Source organism: Myotis nattereri, assembly GCF_964212035.1.
Source record: "Myotis nattereri genome assembly, chromosome: 20".
NCBI classification, from domain to species: Eukaryota; Metazoa; Chordata; class Mammalia; order Chiroptera; family Vespertilionidae; genus Myotis; species Myotis nattereri.
This window is the reverse complement of record NC_138096.1, coordinates 1,885,726-1,907,039: the sequence shown is the minus strand read 5'-3', so window position 1 is coordinate 1,907,039 and position 21,314 is coordinate 1,885,726. Positions and strand designations below refer to the sequence as shown.

The 21,314-nt window shown below is 41.7% G+C and overlaps 2 protein-coding genes across 2 annotated transcripts; both read right to left on the bottom strand.

The window, feature by feature from the left end:
* Window positions 1-399: 399 nt before the first annotated feature.
* LOC308535568 (complement factor H-related protein 1-like) lies at window positions 400-7,155 on the bottom strand (the record flags this gene model as incomplete). The annotated part of the gene is made up of 6 exons (XM_081114511.1): window positions 400-815; window positions 1,347-1,529; window positions 1,752-1,925; window positions 4,102-4,278; window positions 4,682-4,744; window positions 6,990-7,155. The coding sequence occupies 6 exons, from the start codon at window positions 7,153-7,155 to the stop codon at window positions 616-618; spliced, it is 963 nt and encodes a 320-aa protein (XP_080970637.1). The 3' UTR covers window positions 400-615.
* A 3,800-nt stretch (window positions 7,156-10,955) lies between these two features.
* On the bottom strand, window positions 10,956-20,967 carry LOC308535393 (complement factor H-like). Its single transcript, XM_081114264.1, has 11 exons — window positions 20,794-20,967; window positions 19,641-19,823; window positions 19,366-19,548; window positions 17,706-17,882; window positions 16,687-16,863; window positions 16,021-16,230; window positions 15,146-15,319; window positions 14,062-14,238; window positions 12,294-12,467; window positions 11,890-12,072; window positions 10,956-11,368 (listed from the first exon to the last, which is right to left on the bottom strand). Exons 2-11 carry the CDS (start codon window positions 19,702-19,704, stop codon window positions 11,172-11,174), a joined length of 1,716 nt encoding a protein of 571 aa, XP_080970390.1. The 5' UTR covers window positions 19,705-19,823; window positions 20,794-20,967; the 3' UTR covers window positions 10,956-11,171.
* Between the last annotated feature and the right edge of the window lie 347 nt (window positions 20,968-21,314).

The window sequence follows — 21,314 nt, the reverse complement described above, 5'->3', positions numbered from 1 at the left end:
AAGTCCGTGTTACAGTAGCTAGGCCCCTGATTAGAATCTAATCCTCCTTATCACCTGTTTGAATGATTGTATGAGCTGGATGGATATGTAGATATTGAATTTCATCATTTTGGGGTACAGTGAGCCATGGATAGAGAAGCAAAACTAACTAATAACCTCTACCATCTACTGCCAGCATGGGTGTGACACAGTTTGGTTTTTGACGTGTTTGTGAAGTGACTTTAAGGTGAAGATGGAGACAAGCATTTTTTATCTTTTCCTCTGAAATTAGAGTCTCAAAACGCCCCCAGCTGTGGAGAAGCTGAGAAAGTCGGGAGGGGGGTGGGGGGAGCAGGGAGGGGAGAGCTGGCATCTAATTTCTGGCCAGAGACGTTTCATGAACAGAACACACAGCATGTTGGTTTGTCACATTTTAATGAGATGCTTATGAGAAGTGGTCCGTTGGTCTCAGATTACAATGGCATCTCCCACATGGCATTCAACAGGAATTCTAATTAATGAATAAAAGTGAGTTATACCCTACTAGAAAAATAAATTGAGAAGAATCAGATTAATATTAACAAATTCTGAATGAGGCGCATATTTTAATGTGAAAACTGCCACATAGCTCTCATGTTATACACAAGTGGGATACTCCATTTTTCCTTCTCGACATTGTACTCGGAATGCAGATGCTGGTGACACTTTAGTATAGTAACCTTGACGACACGTAAATTCAACAAAATCATTTGTTCTAGAATAAATTTTTTTCGCATATGAATATCTCAACTCTATGTTATGTTCTTTCATGATTTCTTCTGATATTACACATGCATCTGAAGGTTAAAAAAAAAGGAACATAAAACGTTAAGTAGTATACAAATATTTTCCACAGAATTTTACACTTTTATGTAGAATTTCTACACAGATCCAGGAATTTATTCTCAAACCCTTTTCCAAAAAAATTCATTGAAAATCCATCATGTTGCTATAACTCATTTTAAACTATCGATGACATAAAAACGAGGCACACTGTGGACGGTGTGGTCATTGCACGTTATAATCAACATTCACAATATCACCTATGCTATGAAGGGCTTTCATTGAAAAATCCTTGAAGGGGGTGGTGGAGGTGGATGAGGGAGGAGGGGGCATAAATTGTGAAGTGGGAAAAATAGATTAAAATAAAGAAAAATAACTGTTTCTTGCTGTTGTTGCTCAAGAATTTTTTAGACTTTATATCCTCAGACATGACTATTTGGTTGTCAACAGAATAGGTGATTGTCCATGCACGTTCTGTTGTAAACAGCAAACATGACATTCGTTACACGGATTTCACAGGGTCAATGAGACATTAAAGGACTTACCCAAGCATTTGGGTGGCTCAGACCACTGTCCATCATGGCATGTTATGCTCCTGTTTCCCTCAAGTTCATAGAAGGCCTGGCATTGATACTCCACTGAAGACCCGGGAGCGTAGAATGGTGATGAATACGTGGTAATGTCTCCATTGTCAATAACAGGAGGGGGCCCACATTTTCCTTTGGGCTCTAAGAGAGGATATTGTTGATTTATTGAGTGAGCAGTTAATTTTAAGGGACCTGCGGAGTAGGTGGGAGCTACACTCATCTCCTCCCGGCCTAAACCGATTTACAGGAAATGATAGAGCAACAAACCTGAGTAACCAAATGAAGGCCAGCGGGACAGGAGTCTAGTAACCAAGTGCTTACAGAAGCTGCACAGAGACTGGGAGGGGAGAATGAGACACCTACCTTTGCACTCAGGTGCTTCTGTCCACTTCCCACTTAGACATGTCACTTCTGCATTCCCGATGAGGACCAAAGAGTGCCTGCATTCATAACGTTCTTTGTCCCCATGTTGGTACCTGCGCATCTCGTTTGGAATAGAGGCATTTTGCACTGTGGGAGGGCTGCCACAGGAGAGATCTGAATAAAGAGAAAAAACATGGATCTCTAATGCAGCGACGTTAAGACACAATTGAGAGTGAAAATCTTCACAAATTTACATGCAAGATTGAAAAAAGATGATAAAGCAAATTTTTTTTTGGCAAGAGTTAAGCTTTTGTATCTTAAATTTCTTTCCCATCCTCTCTCAAAAGTTAATAGAGATTTTTAGGCCACTGTAAATGATGATTATGCTGTGCAAAACATTTTAGATCAAAGTAGCCCTATTTATTTTTTTTCTTTTCTTTTGCTTGCCCAAAGAGATATATTTAAAAAAATATTGCTATGAGAAATGTCTAAGATTTTACTACCCATGTTTGTTTTTTTCTAAAATTTTTGTGGTTTTTGAATCTTACATTTACATTTTTAATCCATTTTAAGTTTATTCTTGTGTAAGGTATAAGAAGGTGGTCCAATTTCATTTTTTTTTTTGCTTGTGTTTGTCCAATTATACCAGCACCATTTATTAACCAATAGCACCCCAAAAAATTCAATAAAAATCTAAATACCTTTTTAAAAGTAAAAAAAAAATTTATGGTTTTTCTGAACATTTTTCTTTAACTTTAGTAAAATAAACATACCTTATATAAAATCAAAGTGAATTTATAAACCCAAGAAACTCATAATAAACTTATTATTTGGCAGCCAAATGTGGTTCCCAAACATCATGTTTTTGAATTGGGATTTCAGGCCCTTAGAAAATGAGCAGAGTAGCCAGGTTCTTAGAGAATAAGTCAAGTATTTACATGCTTTGAGGAATATCGCATGGCTAAAGAAGATGATTACTTAAGATATCCACACAGAAATTGAGGAAAAATAAGAGTACAATATATTTACAGTTTCCTAAAAATACTCCAATAATGTGAGTGCTTACGGGCACTGCAGTGAGCGCTGTGCAGGTCATTGGGGAGACTCGGGTGGGTATAAAGTAATAAGAGGCTGAAGCTACGGTTCCCCACAAAATGGGCGCAGAGCCCGCTGGGAATTGCTACAACCGTTTCAGGGTCACAACCCCTGGGCTTCTGATGCTGAGTCTGAGTGAGCCTGTGAGTCTGCATTTGCCTTTCTACCGATTCCCCAGAGACGCTGACACGGCTGTTTCCGGGGTCACACTCTGAGGGCTCTGGGGCCCCAATGCCCAGCACTCAGTGCCCATCCCATTCCTGTACGTGGAGGCATAAACCTTCCCTGATCTGGCCTCACCAGAACCTGCATCTAATTTTTAATGATGGGAGAAGCCATTCACCAAAATACCTCTGCATGTGGGTGTTCCTACCCAAATGGCGTCCCTACACTCTACAGCATTGAACCCATCCGCTTGGTAATAATCTGCATGGCAATCCTAGATTCTTTGGTGAATACATCCCCCTGGAGTGGAGGGCGGAACCCCTGAGAATGGGCAGAGCACAACTACTGAGGAAAGACCTGCCAGGAAACAACAAATTCCAAGATCCCAGGGCACACCCAGCACTGGAAACACTCAGATTAATCAGTCACATGGGAACAGGTCTTAAACACCAATCACTTAGTAGAGAGACTGGAAGAGGCCTCCTCCATCCAGACCCTGAATAAACTCTTCTGTGGAAAGGCTCCCACACCAGCCTTATCCATTGACAAACAAGCCTTGACTAGATCACGTTGAGTGGAACAACCTAGACTTCCAACACAGAACATCAAGCCAGTAGGACTTGGGGTGTCCAACCTCATATGCCCAAGAGGAGCACTCTGGGAGGAGTCACTCGGGGTGAAGTTGTTGCTCTCAGAGCCTGTGGTGTGTCCAGTGTGGGCCCTTGGCTCCAATGGGGTGTGAAACTTCTCACTGGGTTTCCAGACCCCTCATGCAGGGTGATTGTCAGAATCTCTGTTCTTTGTAACAGAATTTCCTAATCTGCCATCTTGCGCATGGCACTGTTATTACAGGTTTTCTCTTTGTGGTCTTTTGCTGTTGTTTTTTAAAAATTTATGTCTACCAATAAGCTTCCTTATTTTTCTATTGATACACCAAGAATTGGCATTTCCACTCATACACCCTTGAAAAAAATAAAACCAAGTAGGATCATTGGCAAAGTAGGAAGCTTAGAGAAACCATTTGCCACAATTATTACAGGCGAGTCTTAGACAGTCACAAACAGACTGGATCTTAGATCAGTTTTCTTACTGACACGGATGCATCTGGGAGGAGGGAACCAGCCATTCTCCGTACAGGTCATTGTGGTCTGCTCGTTTTGAAGTATGTAGCCAGGAAAGCAACTAACATTTACAGATGTGCCCTGCACATACTTTTGTTCAGATTTTGGATGATGTCCGTTTTCCAAATAATTGAAATTGCATATACCTGAGAATTATGAAATGATGATTAAAATAACACGTAAGTGGGGTCAAAATAAATTAAAAACTATCTTTATAATATTTAAATTACAATGCATAAGCATCTAAAAGCAGCACATAACTTAAGAAACAGTAAAGTTGCTACCAAATATTTTTAAGATCCATATTAATGATATTTATCTGTAGTTTCCACAATTGAAATATGAATAATGCTAAGGATAGGCTTATAGAATCTGTTTCTATGTCTCGTGCTGTTAATGAAGACCCTTGATGACAGAGAAATCCAGTGTCGGTCTTTCTGCTCAGAGACTCATCCTCCCACCTCCTTTCCCCACAGGCTTAGGGAGCTCACGTTGGCTCTCCCCACTCTGGACTGAGTCTATGGGCAAAGGACAGAGAGGTTCACTCACTGAGGCAGGGCACTTCCGGGGTCCAGCCATCTCGTGTACAAGTCATGCGATCATAATATTCTTCTGAAGGAGTCACATAATTGTCATCACAGGAGTAGTGAAACCATTTTCCTACCGATGCTGGGAAGTATAATTTATACCAGCCTTCATTATATAGGTGTCCATGTTTTATTTCTGGAAAGTCACAGGGCTTATCTAGCAAGTAAAAGAAACAAAGCACAATATAAGTCTGTATTACGGTGGTCATGGCCTCCTCTTTTCTGTCAAAAGGCACCTGACTGTCCACATTCATTTGGCCTTGGCCTTGAATGAACCCTGAGCCACTGACCTGTTCTGTGTATCATTTCATTTGTCATCCAGCTTAAGCGAGGGCCCCTTTCCCAATGAGCTGATCCACAAGGAGCAGCAATGAGATGGTAGAGACAGAAAACACTGGAAAAGGGCAGCCCCCCAGGAATGAAGTGCCCTGTGGGCTGAGGGGCGTGTGTGACAGGTGGGGCTTTAGAAAGTGCACAGTGTCTCCCACATTCATCCCCTCATACAAGGGAGCCCGGGCCCCTCCCTTGAGTGAGGCTGGACAGAGGGGCGCTCTTCTGAAGAGGTCACGTGACTGAGGGGACCATGTGACCAGGTCATCGATGCTCTGGAGGCGCCTCCAGGGCCCTCAGGTCATCGCTCTGGGGAGGGTGACCTGCCCTCAGGCCGCCGATGGGGATGCCCAGGGGGACGGCTGCGGAGGCTCCTGCACTCGCCCTGGGCAGCGTCCCAGGGAGCAGCAGGGAGGACCCAGAACCAGGCAGCTAAGTGGCTCCCCAATCCTGACCCACCAACACATAGGGGGCTGTTGTCTGAGGCCGTATTTTCAGGGGAGTTTGTTATATAGAAACGAATTACTATTATACTCGGTGCTAAGTGTTAGTGTTCTTACCCAGTGATCTAATTCACATATTAGAATATTACTGAGAGAAACATATATTCATATATACACATCCACATATTTAACACTGATTAGCAAAAAATTTAAAGTTTTTATTAACAAAAATGTGGTTTTTATCTTAGAATTGAAGACTTTGGAAATCAAAGCCTGCCTTGAGCCTCTGCGTTACCTTCTCAGTGAGGCCAAGATTAGGACTTATTAGGTCCCCTTTAGTTTTCATTGATTTTTTATCGACTTCAGAGAGGAAGGGAGAGGGAGGGAAGGTGGGAGAAAGGGAGGGAGGGAGGGAGGGAGAAGGAGGGAGAGAGGGGCATTAATGGACGGAGAGAATCACTGATCGGCTGCCTCCTGCCCGCCCCACACTGGAGATAAGCTCACAACCCGGATATGCGCCCTGATGAGGAATGGAACAGTGACCTCCTGTTTCAAAGTCGATACTAAATCATGAGGAACTGTATTTAAGGGTCGCGGCATTAGGAAGGTTGAGAACCACTGGCAGAAAGGAACGGGATGTGCATTCAGTGCTGGGCATTGGGGCCCCAGAGCCCTCAGAGTGTGACCCCGAAACAGCCGTGTCAGCATCTCTGGGGAATTGGTAGAAAGGCAAATGCAAACTCACAGGCTCACTCGGACTCAGCATTAGGAAGGTTGAGAACCACTGGTCTAGGTGGTCACATATGTTTCCTATTAGTTATAATATAACAAGAGGCCCGGTGCACGAAATTCATGCACTGGAAGGTGGGGTTCCCTCAGCCCAGCCTGCCCCTCTCACAGTCCGGGAGCCCTCAGTGGATGTCCTACTGATGGCCACAGTCTGGAAGCAGAGGCTCGGAGCAGGCGTCCCGTGTGTGTGTGTGTGTGTGTGTGTGTGTGTCTGTCTGTCTGTCTGTCTATCTGCTAGGGCCTGCCCCCAGCCACACCATGTAGGCTCAAAGCAGTTGCCGTGTGTGTGTGTGTGTGTGTGTGTGTGTGTGTGTGTCTGTCTGTCTATCTGCTAGGGCCTGCCCCCAGCCACACCATGTAGGCTCAAAGCAGTAGCCGTGTGTGTGTGTGTGTGTGTGTGTGCGTGTGTGTGTGTGTGTGTGTGTGTCTGCTGGGGGTCTGCCCAGCCACACCATGGAGGCTTGGAGCAGGCACTGTGTGTGTGTGTGTGTGTGTGTGTGTGTGTGTCTGCTGGGGGCCTGCCCCCAGCCACACCATGGAGGCTTGGAGCAGGAGCCCCTCTGTGTTGATCTCTCAGGCTCCTGGCCTCCACTGCATGTTGTACTCTCCCTTGAGCTATGGCCAGGATGGGGGTGCTGTTTGCAAGCCAGGCTTTCCTGCTCCCGGATTGCCATGGCGACCGGGGAGCAGGCCCTGCTGGGGGCTTGCTTTCCTGCTCTCGGATCCTCATGGCGACCGGGGAGAAGGCACAGCTGGGGGTTGACCTCAGGCCAGGCTTGCTTTCCTGCTCCTGGATCACCATGGCAACTTGGGAGCAGGCAAAGTTTGGGGCTGCCCGCAGGCCAGGCTTGCTTTCCTGCTCCCGGATCCTCATGGCAACCAAGGAGAAGGCACAGCTGGGGGCTGCCTACAGGCCGCACTTTTCTACTTACCAATGGCCGGATCACCACAGCGACCCAGGGCCCAGCGGCACTTTCCTGCTCTCCAATAGTCATAGGGTCCTGGCTGGGAGCGGAGCTTAGCAGTGCAGGGCTTAGGTGGCACGGGGGTCCCGGCTGGGGGCTCAGGTGGCACATGGGGGCTGGCTGGTTTGCCCTGAAAGTGTCCCAGCTCAGGGTGGGAGTCCCGCTTGGGTGCCTGGCCAGCCTGGATGATGGGCTGATGGCTGTTGGCAGCTGGCCACACCCCCTTCAGGGTGGGGGTCCCCACTGGGGTGTCTGGCCAGTCTGGGTGAGGGCCTGAGAGCCGTTTTCAGGCTGGAGGGCAACTTAAGCTCTCAGCCTCTTCTTTTTTTCTTTCTTTTTTTATTCTGGGATTTATTTACCTTCTATTGCTGTCACTGGAGCTGAGAGCCAGCTCCAGCTCTGAGGGCTGAAAGCAGGTTCTGGGTCTGTTTGGCTTCTATAATTGAAACTCTGTTGCCATCACAGCAGCTCTAAGCTCTGAGGCTGAAGCTGGCTGAAAGTAGGTTTCTAGGTTTGTTTAGCTTCTATAATTGAAACTCTGTTGCCATCACTGCAGCTCTAAGCTCTGAGGCTGAAGCTGGCTGAAAGAAGGTCTCTGGAGCTTGTTTAGCTTCTATAATTGCAACATAGTTGCTTAGAGTGCAGCTCAGAGGCTGGCAGCGGCAGGCCAGGAACGTTGGCTTCCTCCGTCACTGGAGCAAGCAAGCCTCCTGTTTGCTTCAGCTGTGTGGCTGCCGTCCGCCATCTTGGTTGGCAGTTAATTTGCATATCCTGCTGATTAGCCCATGGGAAGGGTGCTGGGGTTATGGTCAATTTGCATGTTTCTCTTTTATTAGATTGGATGGTTGCTAATATATATGTGAGGTCAGGGTGCTCATTTCAATGCCCTTGTGCTCTTTGGAACTAAATGACATTCACTGATTCTCATATCTTTGATGATTTTCATGTGATTTCTGCATAAAACACCTGTCCTTTTACTTTTCTGAAAAAGATTGTAGCTGTAAGTTCCCTCCATATCTTCACCCGCTTCTTAATTCTGCAATTACTTCTGTTAAACTTAAAAATACAGGGGATTTGCCTGCCCAGAGAGGCTCTCATCATTGATGTTTCTAACTCCCTCTCCCTCTCCCTTCCTCTCTGAAATCAATAAATATATACTTTAATACCTGTTTTTCTCTCACTTTAATCCACTATATCTATTATATTTTCATTTTCCCATTGCAGTCCAGTCTACATATCTTAGTTTTTACTTCATAGTATAGCTCACTTAACATCAATGCTTGAAGTCAAAAGCTATGAGACACGTATAAAAACATAAGTTTCCCTAAGAGACCAACCAAATACTATTTGGAGAATCTTGTTAAATTAGTTAGGAATAGAAGAATTTCTGGTGGTTGCTTTCAAGCAGTGGGCATACATCCCTTGACAAATTGTAATTCCCTGCTCTCATCATCTCCATGAAAATAAACGGTGCTGTTAAAACATTGCCGGGGCCAGTGCCTCTGTCCAAAACAGTGACAGCTGAGACTGTACAAAGTGTGAGGCCACATTGTCCCCACTGTGAGAAGCCATCATTGAGATTTGGGATAAGAATAATAATCCCCCATGGGCACTCCCTGCTGTGAATCCATAGAAACATCCAGTTTGCACAGGGACAGATGAATTGGGCCAAAGGTGGTTTCTATGTAACCGGTCTCGGTACTTTCCATCATTCCTGCCAATGACTTATTGTGAGAGATTGTCCCTAATGAATGCAGAGACCAAAGTGTTGGTAAATTACCCTCCAATACCCATAGCCGGTGCGTTCGACTGCTGGTCAAGGGCACGTCTTGGTGGCAGTTTCCATCCCAGGCCCTGGTCGGAGCTTGTGCGAGAGGCACCCAGCCCATTAATGTCTCTCTCTCTCTGTCTCTCTCTCTCTCTCTCACTTCCCCTTCTCCCTCCCTTGCACTCTTTCTCTAAAGTTCAATGGAAAAAGTATCCTCAGGTGAGGATTTTTTTAAAAAGTAAAAACAAATGAAAAGGGCAAAGTCCTACTTAAGAAGGAGCTAAATATTCCCGTCAGTTTCCACTCACCTTGTCCACGAGCCCAGGAGACCCACAGGGTGAGGATGACCGTGACTAGTAGCAGCATGGTGGGCTCCCGGGTGTGTTATCGCAGAGAGTCCAGCGCTGCTGTTTGGGGTTCAAATCTGCTTCATGAGCCGTTACCGAGTGTGGCTCTAAATTCAAGTGAAACTACCGGGAAGCTGGTTGACTGGGGTCACTCGGGAGATATCAAAGTTCAAAGACTTTTGCAATTCTGAAAATTTGCATGAAGGATTTCACAATCATTTCTTGAGTTACTTCTGTGATATATATTTGTGCCACTTTCCTTACATAAGTTGAAACCTGGATCCAAGAGTGGTATGAAACTCTAATCTTTAAACTCTTCTTGAGAATGGGTGAGGTTCTTCCTCAACCAGGAGATTCACAGGGGAACAGCTCTGCCTGTGTGTCCCTGTGACGTTCTCTCTCCCCAGTGCAGTCCTTAGGGGTCTCTGGACACAGCGTACATTCCTGTCTGTAGGAAAGCACTGATTTTTTTTGTAAACTCACAATAGACAACACGTCAGAAGTACAACAATTTCAGCACATTGTTTGCATTCAATTTTTTTTTCATGTTTTGTTTCTTTTTAGAAGCAGTGAGAGAGAGAGAGAGAGAGAGAGAGAGAGAGAGAGAGAGAGAATATCAATGGGAGAGAGACACATCCTACACACACCGCAACTGGAACAGAGATGAAACCTGCAACCTAGATATATGCCCTTGACCAGGACTTGAACCGACGACCCTTTGGTTTTGGAACAACACTCTGACCACTGAACCACAGGACAATTTTAACAAATAATTTTTGATTGTACTACTTCCTACAGTATATTTCTAAGCTCAGGTGTTTTGTTTGACCGGTTAAACATCTGATTCAATAGGCAGAAAACCACACTCTTACTTCCAATGCTGTTTATTGCTCTATTGACAAGTAGCCTAATCCCACGATGGTGAAGAATTATTGTCTTGGTACAAGTGTAAGTGATGATATAGTTGCCTTAACAATTTTGGGGGAAGATTAAGCTGAACCGGAGGCTAACATTTGCTTTTATGTCCTTTGAAATATAGTGGAAAAGAGCAGGAAATGCCAGAAGCCTGGAAGCTTTGAGCAAAGAGCATTAGGTGGGACTGGCCACATATTTGGGGCCACAGGGCTTCTTCATTCACATCTGGGGAACACTATTGTCCCAGACACGTGCATATACTCGATATTTTTACAGTTTTTAAGTCCATGTTACAATAGCTAGGCCTCTTATTAGAATGTAATACCTCCTTGTGACCTGTTTGAATGATTGTATGAGCTAGATGGATAGTAGATATTGCATTTCATCATTTAGGGGGTACAGTGAGCCATGGATAGAGAAGCAAAACTAAGTAATAACCTCTACCATCTGTTGCCAACATGGGTGTGACACAGTTTGGTTTTGACGTGTTTGTGAAGTGACTTTAAGGTGAAGATGGAGACAAACATTTTTTATCTTTTCCTCTGAAATTAGAGTCTCAAAACGCCCCCAGCTGTGGAGAAGCTGAGAAAGTCGGGAGGGGGGCGGGGGAGCAGGGAGGGGAGAGATGGCATCTACTTTCTGGCCAGAGACGTTTCATGAACAGAACACACAGCAGGTTGGTTTGTCACATTTTAATGAGATGCTTATGAGAAGTGGTCCGTTGGTCTCAGATTACAATGGCATCTCCCACATGGCATTTAACAGGAACTCTGATTAATGAATAAAAGTGAGCTATACCCTAATAGAAAAATAAATTGAGAAGAATTAGATTAATATTAAAACATTCTGAATGAGGCACATATTTTAATGTGAAAACTGCCACACAGCTCTCATTTTATGCACAAGTGGGATACTCCATTTTTCCTTCATGACATTGTACTTGGAATGCAGACGGTGGTGACACTTTACGATAGTGACCACGACACCTAAATTCAACAAAATCATTTGTTCTGGAATAAATTTTTTTCGCATACGAATATCTCAACTCTATGTTATGTTTTTCCATTTCTTCTTCTGATATTACACATGCATCTGAAGGTAAAAAAAATAAAAAAGGGACATAAAACTTTAAGTAGTATACAAATTTTCGACAGATTTTTACAGTTTTATGTAGAACATTCTACACAGATCCAGGAATTTATTCTCAAACCCTTTCCAAACCAATTCATTGAAAATCCATTAGTTCATACGCAAATTTTAAACTATCAGTGATGTAAAAAGGAGGCGCTCTGTGGAATGAGTGATCATTGCATGTTATAATCAACATTTACAATGTCACCTACGCTATGAAGGGCTTTCATTAAAGAATCCTTGAAGGAGGTGGTGGAGGTGGATGAGGGTGGAGGGGGCATAAGTGGTGATGGGAAAAATAAAATAAAATAATTGTTTCTTGCTGTTGTTGCTCAAGAATTTTTCAGACTTTATTCCCTCAGACATGACTATTTGGTAGTCAATAGAAGGGGTGATTGTCCATGCAAGTTCTGTTGTAAACAGCAAACATGACATTCATTACACAGATTTCCCAAGGTCCACGAGGAAATTAAAGGACTTACCTAAGCATTTGGGTGGCTCAGACCACTGTCCATCATGGCACGTTATTCTCCTGTTTCCCTCAAGTTCATAGAAGGCCTGGCATTGATACTCCACTGAAGACCCGGGAGCATAGACCGCTAATGGATACGTGGTAATGTCTCCATTGTCAATAACAGGAGGGGGCCCACACTTTCCTGTGGAATCTATGGAGGACATTGTTTGTTTATTGAGTGAGCAGTTGATTTTAAGGGAGCTGCAGAGTAGGTGGGAGCTACACTCACCTCCTCCCGGCCCCAAACTGATTTACAGGAAACGATAGAGCAACAAACCTGAGTAACCAATGAAGGCCAGCGGGACAGGAGTCTAGTAACCAAGTGCTTACAGAAGCTTCACAGAGACTGGGAGGGGAGAATAAGACACCTACCCTTGCACTCAGGTGGGTCTGTCCACTTCCCACTGAAGCAGGTCACCACTGCATTCCCGAAGAGGCCCAAAGGGTGCCTGCATTCATAATGTGCTGTCTCCTCATGTCGATACCTACTCTTCTGGTTTGGTATAAAGGCATTTTGCACTGAGGGAGGGCTGCCACAGGAGACATCTGAATAAAGAGAAAAAAAGGGATCTCTAATGAAGCGATCATTTAGCTGCAATTGAGACTGAAAATCTTCACAAATTTACATGCATGATTGAAAAAAGATAAAGCAATTATTATTATTTTTTTTTTTTGGTAAGAGGCAATCTTCTATATGTTAATTTTCTTTTTCATCCTCTCTGAAAGGTTAATAGAGATTTTTTGTGCAATGAAAATGATGATTATGCGGTGCAAAACTTTTTAGTTTGAGGTAGTCCTATTTGTTTATTTTTCTCTTTTGTTTTGCTTGCCTGAGGAGATATATCAGAAAATAAATATTACTATGAGAAATGTCTAAGATTTTACTGCCCATGTTATTTCTTCTAGGATTTTTATGGTTTTAAATCTTGCATTTACATCTTTAATCCATTTTGATATTATTCTTGTGTAAGGTATAAGACAGTGGTAAAATATCATTTTTTTGCTTGTGTCTGTCCAATTATACCAGCACCATTTATTAAACAATGGCAGCCCAATAAATTCAATAAAAATATAAAAACATTTTTAAAAGTAAAAAAGAAAATGATGGGGTTTCTGAACATTTTTCTTTAAATTTAATAAAATAAATGCAGATATAAAATCAAAGTGAATTTTTAAACACAAGAAACACATAATAAACATATTATTTGGCAGCCAAATGTGGTTCGCAAACATCATGTTTTTGAATGGTAATTTCAGGCCCTTAGAAAATGAGCAGAGTAGCCAGGTTCTTAGAGAGTAAGTCAAGTATTGACATGTTTTAAGGAATATCACATGGCTAAAGAAGAGGATGATTACTTAAGATATCTACACAGAAACTGAGAAAAAATAAGAGTACAATATATTTAGTTTCCTAAAAATACTCCAATAATGTGAGTGCTTAAGGGCACTGCAGTGAGCACTGTGAGGTCATTCGGGAGACTCGGGTGGATATAAAGTAATAAGAGGCTGAAGCTACGTTTCCCCACAAAATGGGCGCAGAGCCCGCTGGGAATCGCTACAATGGTTTCAGGGTCACACCCCTGGGCTTCTGATGCTGAGTCTGAGTGAGCCTGTGAGTCTGCATTTGCCTTTCTACCGATTCCCTGAGATGCTGACACGGCTGTTTCCGGGGTCACGCTCTGAGGGCTCTGGGGCCCCAATGCCCAGCACTGAGTGCACATCCCGTTCCTCTCTATCAGTGGTTCTCAACCTTCCTAATGCCGCGGCCCTTAAATACAGCTCCTCATGTTGTGGTGACCCACAACCATAAAATTATTTTCGTGGCCACTTCATCACTGTAATGTTGCTACTGTTATGAATCATAATGTAAATATCTGATATGCAGGATGTATTTTCATTGTTACAAAATGAACATAATTAAAGCCTAGTGATTAATCACAAAAACAATATGTAATCATATATATGTGTTTTCCAATGGTCTTAGGCAACCCTTGTGAAAGGGTCGTTCGACCCCCAAAGGGGTCGCGACCCACAGGTTGAGAACTGCTGCTCTATGTTGAGTCATAAACCTTCCTTCATCTGGCCTCACCAGAACCTGTGTCTATTTTTTAATGAAGCCAGAAGCCATTCATCAAAATACCTTTGCATGTGGGTGTTCCTATCCAAATGCCGTCCCTACACTCTACAACATTGGGTCCATCCATTTGGTAATATGCTTGACATCTATAAGCCACATGCTCTCCTGACTTGTATGAGTTCTTCAGCTGGCCCACGAGGATGGCGTTGTCATAGCTGGGTGGTCTAGGACAAGTCATTTCTGAAAAAGCCACAACATAGACTTTTCAGTAAATCTTTTAAAGCACATTTCATGCAATAGTTAAACTTTAGAATAACAGATACACACCAAACCAATGTGTACTATACAATGTTTTTCTTATAACTTGAAACTCTTGACTCAATTACATTGAATAATTGTACATTTATCAAAAGTGCAACGTGGGGATGGTGGTGTTGAAAGCCCGAGGAGATGGGCACACTGGGCATGACCAAGACCGAACTTGTTATAATCAAATTCTTATCTGTCCACACGGGCACAGACACTATGTGCACATTTCCATTTCTTTGCTTCTGTCCAAATCTTTTCCCATAATTACATCAAACATCTTCAACTAACTATATTTTTATTGATTTCAGAGAGAAAGGGAGAGGAATTAATAGACAGAAACATCAATGATGAGAGGGAATCATTGATGAGTTGCCTCCTACAGGACCCCCAATGGGGATCGAGCACACAACCCAGGCCTGTGCCCAGACTGGGAACGGAACCCTGACCTCTTGGTTCACAGATCGATGCTCAACCACTGAGCCATGGGGGCCTGGCTACATCAAACATCTTAGAACATTATGGATTTACGAGGAGATAACTGATAAACACTCATTCAATTGAATAATAATGAGGTGGGTGAGCAGGGACCAGCTGTGATACAGGAAGAGATGAGAAGTCAGAGGATGCCCATCAGAACACATGGAAAGTGAACACAGATGACATCAAATGAAATAACTTGGCTCATGTTGGCAAACTTTTCATATTACTATTAATTCTCTAGCAGAATTCAGAACTTCTAGAAATATCTTCTAGAATTAATGCAGTTTTATAGTTGTACCATGGAAACTCTGAACTAAAGGTATTCATCAGCCTTAGAAGAAAATGAAATACACTATACTTGTGCATTCTGGGGGATGGGACCAATTTCCTCCTGAACATTCTATAGACGCAGGTCCACGGATCCGAAATCCTCTGTTACAGGTGTATGTATATTTTTTCCCATGTGGATAACTGTTTAACCTGTTAGGAAGAACAGCATTGGGGACCTCAGGGGGTGGTCCACAAGCAAGGCCTAAAAAAAAAAAAAAGGAAAGTAATGAGTGTGTATTTCACTGAATCTGAACTTCATTTCATGTCCTGATTGTCATATTTCATTTATTTGAAATAAAATGAAAACACAGGGACTAATATCACATGACAGAAAAGGCGCACCAATGCTTTAAAACCAGCATGGTGGTGTGTCCAACTGTCAGCTTGAGCAAGAACTTGAAGCGAAAACTGTGAACAGATCTGAGAATGAGCGTATCAATGCTTCTCTAACCAATTAAGAGCAATAAAAAGAAACACATTGAGAATCATCTTAAGAAAAGTATCCTCTATTGTAAGAGATCACAAGGGGCAATGGAGAGAGAACATAAATCTTTATAAAACCTGACGACAAAGCCTTCATTGCAACCCATATGAATATGTAGGAGTATGAACAGGTATAATTATATGAAGAGTTAGGTTTCATTTCACCACATTTCAGGTTTTTTAGGAAAAAATGCCCAAATTACAAGTGATTTCATAATGAACCTTTAAAATTAATAAAAATAAGCTTGATTTGTTTATGCAAAAATAATTTGGTAAAATATTAAAATCTATATAAATGAAATATAATGCTTTTATACGTTTATAAATCTAAAGAGTTATTTCTCATGACTTTGATGATGACGATGGATTATCTTACTGAACTGCTCCAAAACAGAACTTCAGTGTGCATGCTGTCCTCACCTACACACTGTGGTGAAGCGCTCCATTTTCCCCGGTGGCATGTTATCCCATCTTCTTTGGATAATTTGAAACCATCCTTACAAATATAACTTAATGTGGTGCCATGCGCATATAGCTTGGGTTCCAATGATTCTCTTTCATCTTCTGAAGATCTGGATGAAATAATGCTTCCATGTTCTACATGAGGTGGTTGAGAACATGGAGTTTTTTCTATATGAAAAATAGAGATTAAAGGGTCACACACAAGGATAATTTTTAAATTGAAAAATAAAATCCAACACTGGGACTTTAAAGTAAGGACATTGGAACACGTTAAATTATTAATAACTAAAAGTATTTGAAACTTGCAAAGATATATGTGCCCATAAAGTTGATGCTACTGTCCATGTGTCCCATATGCCTCTTCAGTCTCCTCCTGTTCGTTTTGAGGAGTGACATACGCATGAACAGAACTTGGGTATTTCTGTCACCGGAAGTTTCTGTTTGCATTCGTTTCACATTAGAAAGGAAATAATGCTGATTTTTTTCTGCACCTGGATGGTGTGTACTGTTTGGAGATGAGTGGGATGGGTAGGGGAGAAGGGTGATCTTGTTCCTTTACACAAAGCAGGGGTGTGGGTTACCATCATCTGAGAGACAGTGTAACGCAAGGGACCCACTACTGACCGACACAGCGCGGTATTGACTGCCATTGTCCATCCTGGCACACGATTTCCTCTCCTTCCTGGATTAGAAAGTTTTCTTGACAGAGAATAGATATTTTTTCTCCTTCTTGAAAATTCACGGTCAGGCTCATATGTTGAGAATTGGGAATCTGAGGTGGAGGTGGACATCGTGGTGCTTCTAAAAATATTAAAATCAGATTTCTTGATGAAAAATCATAAGTCAAAAATATTAAAATGACAATTCAGTGAATAAAATGATCAATAATAGTGCACCTGGAAAATCAAACTATAATGCTCTGTTCTGTGTTTAAATATGTTATAGTTTCCGTCTTGTTTGTCACTCTAATATACCTCATTGGGTTTATATTCTCATGGCCTTCCTTGTAGGTTCTTTCCTTTATCCCTTCTGTGATCAATCTTGGGTAGCTTAGCTTATGTAAAATGCTTTCTGTATATTCTAGGCCCAAGGAAATTGGTAAAAATATTGAGGTGAGTGGGTCAAGGTGACCTCCAGTTAAAGAAGAGCAATAGTGATATGAAAAGTGGGATGAACCCTGTTTTATTGGAATTGGTGGTGGCAATGAGACTCAGTGTTTGCAAGACAGATAAATGAGCAAAGACAGATGACTAGATGGGTAGATTCTTACAGAGATAGATGGATGCAGACATAGATAGAGCGTGCACCCATAGACGCTTAGATAAATATACGCGTTATAGGCATAGGCACATCTGTAAGGTAAGAACTTGGTAGCAATGGGATCCCAATAGTAATGCGCACACCCACTGCCCAATGTGACTTTAAAGCCACTGCACTGCCGGGTGGTTTGTTGACAGCTGACCAATGCACAGGATACAATGACTATTCAGAAGCAGTGTTTTGGTTATTTTCTAAATTACTTTCAGGCTACAACATTATTGTCATAATACAGACTTAGAAATAAAAGGTTGAGACACTAAGAGACACCTTCTACAAGGCAGGAAGGAAAATCACCTTTGGAAATGTTCTAAACAAGAGCTCACCTGTGCAGGTCACCTCGGGCTCCCACTTTCCGTTCACGCAGACTGAGTGTTTCTGCTCTGACTTCCTCCCACAAGTGTAACTGATTTTCTTATTATGCTTATAGTCAATCCTATCTGACAACTTTGTCTCATAGGCAATTGCCCTTGATAATTTACACGTCTTCAGTTCAACTGTTGCTGTAAAATGAAAATATTCCATTGAAGACAATAATTATGAAAATCCAGGCCACCAATTAAAAACACCCCCCAAAAAACACCCCAACACAACAACTATAGAGTCCAGAATCTAATGAAATAGGACTTTAGGTTCATAAATTCCACCGGCAACGGTCTTCCTGATCATGTTGCATGAGGTGCGCTACAATGTTTGGACACACAGTCCTATGTCCAGTATTGAAATTTCAGAGAGAATAGTCATCCTAAAGCCATGCTGCCCTTTGGGGATTGCAAGGATATAGGGGTTCACATTTTGTCTGAGCTACATAGGAAAGAGTCATACATGACCAAATATGGTCTCATTTGAAATCTCCAAATTTTCACATCCATTTTTCTTGGTGCCACATATCTCTACATTATTTTCAGTCTATAGTCTTCAAATGGTAAAAGAAAACAATTATCTGTGGATAGAATATATTAATTTCCTAGTTTAATTATATATTTTAAAATAACTTTAATCTGTACTAACAAGAAAAGTTGATCTAAGGTGTAGGGTGTAGACTGTGAATGTTTCAGCATATCTTTGGCACGAACACCAAAAACCAGAATAAGAAATTTGGTTTTTAAGTCGTAACACATTTTGTATACATGTTCTTAGAATCTTTGAGAAGCTATTTTATACACCAGATCATCCTAGAATCCAGTAATATTATAATGCCCTAATAACACATTTATGTTGGCTGCCATATGTTTTAGATATGGACTATGGAAGTTTTCGTACACAGCTACATATTTCAAAAAGGCAATGCAGGTGGAAATCCGTTTTGAATTTGATAAGGTATCAGTGTAGGTCTTAGGTAGATTTTGTTAATAATTTGTTAACGATGAAAGGCAAGTGAGGATGAATAGAACAAAGAACAGTGAAGTAATTGGCCAAAGAAAAGTAATGATTGTGCAATGCAACCTTGAAAAAGAAACTAAATAAAGGGGATTAATTTAAAATAGAGAAGAGGCTTGAGAATTAGTCTTATTGTTAGGGCGGGTCCAGAGTGGTGAGGGACACAAAATGAGTCGTCTTCTTTAAGAGATGAGAACTGAAGGAAGATTTGTGGTCAAAAGGAGGTGTGATGGCTGTGGTATGTCGAAAGATGCTTGTTTTCTGAAAGAATTTATTTATTCAGAGAAAAGAAACGTCTTGCTAGAGTGAAAGGCAGGTTTATAGGAAGTTACAAAATAAACACTGAAGCAGAAAATTTTAATCATATGTCTTTAAGTAAAATTTAGCTTCTCAGGTTTAAATGATGTTAATATTAGGGACAGACGTATAAAATTCTATTGCTAGCTTCTATTTTTCCTCTGTAGATCCTATTGAACAATATAAACAATGAATGTTGGCTTCATTATAATTTGCAAGCTGACATTTTCAAAAATATGGTTGCGTGTAGAGTTTCACAATAAAAAATCACAATGTTATTAAGTGTCAATTAAAGAAGTGTCTTCTCACCAATGCACTGAGGTGGTTGGGTCCACGTTCCCCTAATACATGTAACTGAGCTGTCACCAATCATTGTAAAGCCTTCTCCGCAAGCGAACTCTACTGACTCTCCATGGTGATAGGGGGGCCGTGCTGAGGACACGACCTCGCCGTGCTCCAGCTCAGGTACGTCTCCACATGTACTGTCCTCCTCTGTGAAAATCCCACAAACAAACATTCAACTTTAAAATGTACGTGAGGTCTTGATATGAACAGAAACGCTACTGAAATTTTGGATACATTACCAACACACACGGGCAAGGGTGTCCACTCTCCATCAACGCACTGAATTTTCCTCGCACCCTTCATCAGGAACCTGGGGTTGCACACATACTCCACCACCTCACCATGTTCATATTCCCCTTTAGGTGTGCCTGCCACTGTCCCGTTGGGGAGTCGAGGAGGTTGATCACAGGACTGTACTTCCTCTACGGTAGAAATACTGTATAACTAAAGGTTAATGTGTCTCCTGTACAACTGAAAATCCAGTAAAATGAAGAGATTTTTTTTCTTTAATCTATTACTTCTTATCTAACTTATTATAGCATTCTTTTGAAGAAGGATAAAGACTGGTGTTTACATCAGATTCATGTCTCCCAGTTCTGTTATGATGCAGAACTAGCACATTGGACATATATGTAAGCCCAGGAAACATTCAATATTCTAGATCAGGGGTGGGGAACGTCTGGCCCGAGGGCCATAAAAGGCCTTGGAAATCATTTGGTCTGGCCCTGCCAATGCATTAGGGGTGAGTTAATTAAATATTTTACCAATTACAGTAAGATCATTTTTAAGTTGATAATTTTCTGTGATCTGAGAATGATGTCATAAATATCCAAATGGCCCTTGGCAGAGAAAAGATGCCCCACCCCTGCTCTAGAAGATCTAAAACTAAATGCAAATTAATCACCAAATATCATTGTGAAACTATTCACATTCCATGGATACATTTCATCAAAACTTTTTTGGGGAAAAATCATTGGAGGCAAGCATTTCATCAACAAATTTTAACTCTACATTATATTGCATATGGCATTGAGTTAACTCTGTGATGCTTGAAATTGTCTAGAAATTCTCAGGGAAACTTGAGGTGAGACCCATGCTGATAGAAATGTCCAATACCAATGGTGGAAGTTATGCAAAAAATATGACCAAAGAGGTCACTCCAGCATCACACAATATGTCATCTATGGAGAATTTCAATATATAGTCCAAAAAACAATGAAAGATTATTTCCTTAAAGAAGGAAGAGGGTGGTATCCACTACCCAGCACACATTCCTGGCTTAATGCACTGATTTATAGACACACTGGGAGCCAACAGAAAATTAAGAGAAAAAGGGCAGCTGATGTCCAACATTCTAATTCTTGTTTGAGCAGGTGTCAGAGAATTAATCACCTTTACATGTTGGAGGGCTACGGGACCATCCAAAGTGGTAGCACTGAAGAGAGTCTGCTCCGATGAGAGTGAGGAGTCTATATCTGCAGGAGAATTTCAACACGTCTCCAATGACATATTTCTCTTTCCGGGGCTGAACAATTAAGTTCTGCTCTATATCAGGAACGATGCATTCTCTTTCTATAAAATGGGTAAATAATTGAATGAGAACAGATGATTAACCAGTGCCAAGTAAACTTTATATGTCATGCAAGAATAAGTGGCTGGGTGTTGCATATATGGAGAGGCATCAAATAAATGTTCTCCCTGGAAGTGCATTATCTATTATGTCTGAAACATCCGTCACATTCATTTGGGACCCTCTGATAGCAATAGATGTGCCCTGAACACTTATTTGTAACATCAACTAGCTTATAGTAAATCTGATTTTATCAATGACATTTATAAAATTAAATGCTACATTATTGGTATTATCAAAACAATACTATTCTCTCACATTAAACAACAACGAATGCTACAGT